The 8,390-nt window shown below is 44.6% G+C and overlaps 1 protein-coding gene across 1 annotated transcript; it reads left to right on the forward strand.

Moving 5' to 3' along the window:
- The first annotated feature begins 2,816 nt into the window (after nt 1-2,816).
- Nucleotides 2,817-7,366, forward strand: LYG1 (lysozyme g1). The gene is given in 6 exon segments (XM_070380206.1): nt 2,817-2,982; nt 3,115-3,276; nt 4,151-4,338; nt 5,124-5,130; nt 6,864-6,995; nt 7,188-7,366. Coding segments are annotated over 6 exon segments (834 nt in total).
- Nucleotides 7,367-8,390: the final 1,024 nt, after the last annotated feature.

Here is an 8,390-nt window from a genome sequence, read left to right on the forward strand (position 1 = left end):
AGAGGAGTATGTTCCAGACGAAGGAACAAGACAAAGCCCCAGGAGAACAACTGAAGTAGAGTGAGTGGAAAGAGGCAATCTACCTGAAAAGTAATTCACAGTAATGATAAGAAAGATGACCCAAGACCTTAGAAAAACAATGGAGGCACAGATCAAGAAGATACAAGAAATATTTAATAAAGACCTAGAAGACATAAAGAGCGAACAGAGGTGAACAGTGCAATAACTGAAATGAAAAATACACTAGAAGGAATCAATAGCAGAATAACTGAGGCAGAAGAAGAGATAAATGAGCTGGAAGGCAGAATGGTGGAAATCACCACTGCAGAACAGAATAAAGAAAAAAGAATGAAAAGAAATGAGAACTGTCTAAGAGATCTCTGTGGAAACATTTAATGCACCAACATTCACATTATTGGGGTCCTAAAAAGAGAAGAGAGAGCAAGAGAAAGGACCTGAGAAAATATTTAAAGAGACAATAGCTGAAAACTTTCCTAACATGGGAAAGGAAGCAGTAACCCAAGTCCAGAATTAGCAGAGTCTATGGAGGAATATGCTGCTGACATATAGTAATCAAACTGACAAAAATTAAAGACAAAGAAAAAATACTAAAAGCAACAAGGGAGTAGTAATGTACAAGGGAACTTGCATACGATTATCAGCTGATTTCTCAGCAGAAACTCTGCAGGCTAGAAAGGCATGATATATTTAAAGTGATGAAAGGGAAGAAACTACAACCAAGAATACTCTACCCAGCAAGGCTCTCATTCAGATCAAACTAAGAAATCAAAAGCTTTACAGACAAGAGAATTTGGCACCATCAGACCAACTTTGCAACAAATCCTAAAAGAACTTCTCCAGGTGGAGAAGAGAAGGCCACAAACAAATTACAAATAGAAAAGCTCACCTGTAAAGGCAAACACACAGTAAAGATAGGAAATAATCTGTACACAAATATGATATCAGAACCAGCAAGTGTGAGAAAAGGAGTGCACAAATGCAGGATGTTGGAAATGCATCTGAAATTAGAAGACAGCAACTTAAAACAATCTTGTTTACATACTGCTATATCAAAATCTCATGGTAACTGCAAACCAAAAATCCACAGTAGGCACACACACACAAAAGAAAAAGGGATCTAAACATAACACCACAGTAGAAGAGAACAAAAGAGCAAGGGAACAAAAAGGAGCTACAGAAACAAATCCAAAACAATTAACAAAATGGTAGTAAGAACACGGTGGTGGTGGTGGTTCAGCAGCTAAGTCGTGTCCAACTCTTGCAACCCCATCGACTGCAGCCTGCCAGGCTCTTCTGTCCATGGGATTCTCCAGGCAAGAATACTGGAGTGAGTCACCATTTCCTTCTCCAGGGGATCTTCCTGACCCAGGGTCGAATCCACAGACATGCATCTCCTGCATTGCAGGTGGATTATTTTATCACTGAGCCACCAGAGAAGCCCTACATATTGATAATTACCTTTAACATAAATAGATTAAATGCTCCAACCGAAAGACACAGACTGGGTAAATGAATACAAACACAAGATCCGTACAGATGTTATCTACAAGTGATTCGCTTCAGATCTAGGAAAACATACAGACTGAAACTGAGAGGATGAAAAAAGGTATTCCATGAAAATGAAAATCAAAAGAAAGCTGGAGTAGCAATATTCACATCAGACAAAATAGACTTTAAAATAAAGACTGTTACAAGAGAAACAAAAGGAATTTTGGGGAGCGTATCATATAATGTGACTAGAAAGAGGCTACAGGGCAAGGAATAATGAGTAGTACAACCAACTACTATTAAGGGTATTTGTCACCAATTATAAAGATAAAAGTACACTGATTAAAAAACAAACAAGAAAATGTTGGCTTATTTAATTTTTAGTACACTCATAAAACATCAAGTCACTTCATTTCCTCATTTCTCTTAGGTTGCTCATTGAAAGTTTTTAAAGTAGTATTTATTCTAAAATACCTGTATTTTTATATGTCAACCCCATGAAGTTCTTAATAAGAAAACAGAACTTTAAAATGCATTTACATAAACCTACAACGGGTTTCCCAGGTGGTGCTAGTGGTAAAGAACCCGTCAGCCAATGCAGGAGACGTAAGAGACACAGGTTCAATCCCTGGGTTGGGAAGATCCCCTGGAGGAAGATCAAGCCACCCCAGTGTTCTTGCCTGGAGAATCCCATGGACAGAGGAGCCTGGCAGGCTACAGGCCTGACTACATGACTGAGTCACTTAGCACACAAACCTACAGTACACAGACGATGATGTGCAACAGAGATACTTCCCAAAACCTGCATGTCGTGAATATTTGATGACATGATCCAATTTAGTCAAAGATGAAATGAATAAAAAAGAGTAATCTAATGCGAGGTCCTTACAAGCTGATAGCAGTGGGATGATTCTGTCAAGAGGCAGTCTCCTGCTCTCTGTAGGTAACTTGTTGCTGGCTCATGTGCCCTCCTGATATGAACTATAAATTCTAGGGAATGCTCGCCCCTTCAGTGACTAGAGTGGGAGTTAGAGACGGAAGGGCAAAGAGAGGAAAGGGAAGAAGAAGGAAGAGGAAGCCTGCTGCAGAGACCTGGTCCTGGACCTCACAATGAATCCTCCCCTCTTTTCTGTCTTAGGCTCCCACCTAGAAGTGTGCCCTAGAGCAGGGGAAGCCAACTCGGAGTCCAGTTTGCCAGCTGTGCCTTCACTTTGACTCTGGGTTGAGCTCTCAGGGAGACCAGGCTTCACACTGTGTGTTTCTCCAGAGCAAGCACAAGTATCTCCCCAGACTACAGAGTTAGGAGTATGAGGGAGAAGCTGAGGGCTCACCTAAGACACAAGATGAGGCCTAGCTTATGGGAACGCAGGATCTCTGCTCTGATTCCAAGATACCCACCCAGCAGCACTGTTCAGCTCCAGAGGTGTGTGAGGCCTATAACTCCAACTGTTCCTCAAGTCCATGGGAGAAGAGGTGAGACACTAGCTTCTGTAATCACTTAGTCGCCATACTGTAAATTTCAGAATGCTTTCCATGGCTGCGTGATTTCCACTATCACTGATTTTTGTTCGGTTATTTTTGTTAATAGCACTTCGTAATGGACAGAAGTAGGATTAGAACTCCTAGTCCAGTGTCTCAGACTGGCGCTCGCTCCGTTTGTACCTTCATCGGGAAGCAGCAGTTGGGGATGCTGTGGAGACATCCGGGCCCTCCACACCCCCGGGGCGTCTTGTGGCATCGGAAGGCGTCAAGGCCTGAGCCTCTGCAGTATTCATCATCTTTGTGTCCACCCTGCCTTCCTCCTCTTCTTCCTCTTTCTCTCAGAAGGTGACTCCTTTCAGCAAGGGTGTCTTCCACAGGGCTCTGACGCTTCCCTCAGGAGGCCACCCTACGCCTCTCTGTCCTTTCCCACAGTGCTGATCCTTTCCGCATATCCTTCAGGTCCCCGCTGCCTCCCACAGCCCCGCCTGCCGGAGTGGTGAAGAGGGTACTAGATGTGGGGTCCACAGAGCTTGTCTGAGTGTCTTGGTTCTGGGGCTTCAGCAAGTCACTCAGTTCTCGTGAGTGTCCCCTGGAAGTATAGCACCTACTGTAAGGTGGATGAGAGTGCTTGTGAAACCAGTAAAATAGACTAGCCGGTAAACTAGTATAGATCTTCTTTTGTCATTTCTCATTATTTCTTAAAAGTTTAAGCTCACATGCTTTCTGGGTGTCATTTTAGGGTAGAAAGGTGGGCAGGAGTGAGCGTACCTGTCAGGGAAACTCTCCGAGGACTCCTTGAAGGGTTGGGAGAACTTCTCTCTCACATTCTGTGTGTATGGGAGCTGGTTTTCCTGGGTGCCTCTGGGATGTTTAGGGGCCAATGGTGCCTGTGGAATTTCCCAGGTGGGCCAGAGCAGCCCCTGAGAGCCCAGCTGAGGAGCACAAAGGCCACTTCTCTGGGCATAGTGACTCAAGTTCAAAGGAAGAGAATTACAATCTCAGGTCTCGGAATGGCCATCAGGGATTTCAGACCCAGACTTGGACTTCTCAGTCCTGGACCACTGCCTGGGTCCCTGGAGTGTATTTTCTCTCTCCTCTTGAGTTCCTGTTTCAGCACAAGTCACCTCAACATGCCTCCTTCCTTCTATGTTTGCTGTAGGAGTTCGTGCTTCTGAAAGGCTGGCTGAAATTGACATGCCGTCCCTCCTGAGATATATCATACGTACTGTTGGCCAGAAGTACTGCCTGGACCCTGCTGTGATCGCTGGTGTCTTGTCCAGGCAGTCTCATGGCAGCAACGTCCTGGCCAACGTGGACGGTGTGGGTGATGGAGTCAGGGTGGTACAGGTAACCTGCCATCAGTCATGATATCTCATATGTCACTTCTTACAACCCAAGGGGCTCCTTCACATTTGTTAATTTTTAAAGAAAATATTTATTTATATGGCTGCGCTGGGTCTTAGTTGCAGCATGTGGGATCAAGTTCCCTGACCAGAGATTGAATCTGGGTTCTTTGCGTTGGGAGCATGGCATCTTAGCCACTGGATCACCAGGGAATTCAACGTTCAAAAAATTCAACATTCAAAAAACTAAGATCATGGCATCTGGTCCCATCACTTCATGGCAAATAGATGGGGAAACAATGGAAACAGTGACAGACTTTATTCCCTTGGGCTGCAAAATCAATGCAGATGGTGACTGTAGCCATGAAATTAAAAGATGCTTGCTCCCTGAAAGAAAAGCTATGACAAACCTAGATTGCATATTAAAAAACAGAGGCATCACTTTACTGACAAAGGTCTGTATAGTCAAAGCTACAGTTTTTCCAGTAGTCACGGATGAATGTAAGAATTGGACCATAAAGAATGCAGAAAGCCAAAGAATTGATGCTTTCAAACTGTGGTTCTGGAGAAGACTCTTGAGAGACCCTTGGATAGCAAGGAGATTAAACCAGTCATTCCTAAAGGAAATTAACCCTGAATATTCAATGGGACTTTCCTGTAGCTCAGATGTTAAAGACTCTGCCTGCAATGCAGGAGACCTGGGTTCAATCCCTCAATCAGGAAGATTCCCTGGAGAAGGAAATGGCAACACGCTCCAGTATTCTTCCCTGGAGAATTCCATGGACAGAGGAGCCTGGTGGGCTACAGTCCATGGGACTGCAAAGAGTCAGACACGAACGAGCGACTAACACACACATTCATTGGAAGGACTGATGCTGAAGCTGGAGCTCCAATACTTTGGCCACCTAATTCGAAGAGCCAACTCATTGGGAAAGACTGATGCTGGGAAAGACTGAGAAGAGGCAAAGAAGGGGGCGGCAGAGGATGAAATGGTTGGATGGTATCACTGACTCAATGGACATGAGTTTGAGCAAGCTCTGGGACATGGTGAAGGAGAAGAAAGCCTGGCGTGCTGCTCTATGGGGTCACAAATATATGACTTAGTGACTGAACAACAAAATCACCAGGGAAGTCCTCCCCTCTTTTTATTTCCTTCACATGTATAGTTGCTGATGGCTTCCCTGGATCACAGTTTCACAGAATACAGAGTGAAAGGTGCTCCCTGGAGCTGGAAGAGCCCAGCCCTGCCTGAGAGATGGGACCAGCACTTCTGCCTTGCTTAGAACCATAGTTTCTTCAACCATACCCTATTCTGGATTTCCAATAAGGTGATGGTGCACGAGAGAGACCACAGACTGAGTTCTTGCTCTGTTGTGTTGTAACCATGTGACCTTGGATAAATGACTCTCCCTGGATCTCAGTTTCCTCATAGACAAAATGCAATCTCAGAGAATCATTATGAGGATTCAATGAAACAATGTGAAAAAGTAGTTGATATTTGGTGGATTCTCAACAAATATTGAATTTGTCTTTCCCTTGTCTTCTGTCTACACAATTCTTAGTTGTGAAGATCGATTTCATTTTTGTGCTAATTCTGACCAGTATCACTTACAACCAGATAGAACCTTTCAGGGAATTGTTGAATTCCACTGTTAAATTAACTCTGTGCTGGGGGAACTGGGATGGCAAAGATGACAATGAGGCTTTTTCCTCTGTATTTCACATTATTGTTTTAGTTGTTGAGAAACCTTTAAGTATTGCAGTCATAATTTAAGCTTTCAGGAAAACATATTCCTCAACAACCTTTAAACAGGCTACCCAAAGTATGTGATACTTGACAGTTTAAAGGTCCTTTCAAATACTTTATCTTCTTTTGATCTGGGGACTCACCCAGAAGGGGTTGGAGGGGGTCGGGGAAGACAAGTTATCCATCCTCTACAAGTTAGCAAGTGGATTTGCAAGGACAGAGTCATTGCTGCAAAGTCACCTGGGAGCTGGAAAATGCAGAACTGGGACTGAGGACAGCATTAGTGATGTTATCACCTGCGTCATTTCCCCTGCCCTGTTCTGCCTTCTTTCTAAAATCTCATTCCTGGGGAAAAGGATGCGCCATCTCCTTTGAAGATGAAGAAATAACTCCCCAGAGTCAGACATTTCTCCTGCGTATGGTGAGACGCACATGATGTCTAAGAAAAGTCAGAAATAGCTTCAGACGTTCAAATATCTGGAAGAAGAGTTACGAGTACAGATAGAAAAGCCCCTTTCTAACCTGCTGGGGGTGGGGGGAGTTGTTTGCAGCATGGGAGGAGGGCATCAGACTCGTCCCTACACTGTGGCACCTCTGGTTTCCAGCTGTGTCCGTCACCACTACCCGGAGGCCCTTGCCCCGACTTGTAGCTTTACTATTTCCCCTTGGGGAGATCGAAGGTGGCAATGGTTCTGCCAAAGGAGGAAGAGAGAAAAAGAAGGGAAATGAAAAATAGCCTTGATCCCAGGAAGCCATGAGACCCACTGCCTCTCTTCCTGCAGGACCCTGGTCTTTATGTCCCACATCCTGGATCAGTGAGGCCCTGGTTTCCCGACTGACTGAAGTCCTGACTGTAAGAATCAAAGAAACCCAGAGGAGGTTCCCAACCTAGACCCCTGACCAGTACCTGAGAGGTGCGTGTTCCCCATGGGTTGGTTTCCCAGCGTGAAATTAACAGGAATGCAGTGTAATATGTTGCATCCGAATCCCTCAAACCCCAGTTGCCTCCTGAAAAATAACTCAGAAAGAGAATTTGAGTTAACTGCTGAGCACCCTGCCACGTGAGGAGCTGTGGGGTCTGCATTAACCACCGTCATAAATTCTAGGTGGACTCTGTGCCTACACGGGAGGTCCTGGCTACATCCAAAGCAGCCAGGACCTGAGCTGTGACTTCTGCAACGATGTCCTTGCACGAGCCAAGTACTTCAAGAGACAAGGCTTCGAAAACTTCAGCTCAAACCCAAGATCCCTATCATGTAGCCAGACTCAGCCGTTACACAAATAAAAGTAGCCAATGAGGCCAATAACTGTGAATCTGAGTTTGCCTGAATGTCATCAAAATAACGTGAGTCACATTAAAGAATTATTACCTGCATTTTGTGGTCTGATGTGTGTGTAAATAAAGGGCTGTGTCTCTTTAAAGGTATTTTTATTGGGCTTCCCAGGTGGCTCAGTGGGAAAGAATCTACCTGCCAAGAATCTCCTGCCAAGACACAGCAGACATGGGTTTGGTCCTTGGGTTGGGAAGATCCCCTGGAGAAGGAAATGGCAATCCACTCTAGTATTCTTGCCTGGGAATTCTCATGGACAGAGGAGCCTGGCAGGCTACGGTCCATGGGGTTGCAAGGAGCTGCACATGACTGAGCATATACGCACACATATACATGTGTATATGCAAGAGTTGTGATGTGGATTTCCATGAAATGCTTCCTGTACCTCATTGGCTTGCATTGCTGGATTAGGAAATAAAAATACTAGATTCCAGTTAAATTTGAATTCCAGATAAATGACTTTTTTTTTTAGTCCAAGTCCTATGCAACATTTGGAACACAACCTAGACAGTGTACTAAAAACCAAAGACATCACTTTGCCCAGAAAGGCCCATATAGCCAAGGCTATGGTCTTTCCAGTAGTCATGTATGGATGTGAGAATTGGACCATAAAGAAGGCAGAGAGCCAATCACCAAAGAATTGATGCTTTCAAACTGTGGTACTGGAGAAGAGTTTTGAGAGTCCCTTGGAGATCAAACCAGTCAATCCTAAAGGAAATCAACCCTGAATACTCACTGAAAGGACTGATGCTGAAACTGAAACTCCAGTATTTTGGCCACCTGATGTGAAGAGCTGACTCATTGGAAAAGACCCTGATGCTGGGAAAGATTGAAGACAAAAGGAGAAGAGGGCAACAGAGGATGAGATGGTTGAACGGCATCACCGATTCAATGGACATGAACTTGGGAAACTCCAGGAGATGGTGAGGGACAGGAAGGCCTGGGGTGCTGCAGTCCATGAGGTCGCAAAGAACTGGA

The sequence above is a fragment of the Bos mutus genome, chromosome 11 (assembly GCF_027580195.1).
Source record: "Bos mutus isolate GX-2022 chromosome 11, NWIPB_WYAK_1.1, whole genome shotgun sequence".
NCBI lineage: Eukaryota > Metazoa > Chordata > Mammalia > Artiodactyla > Bovidae > Bos > Bos mutus.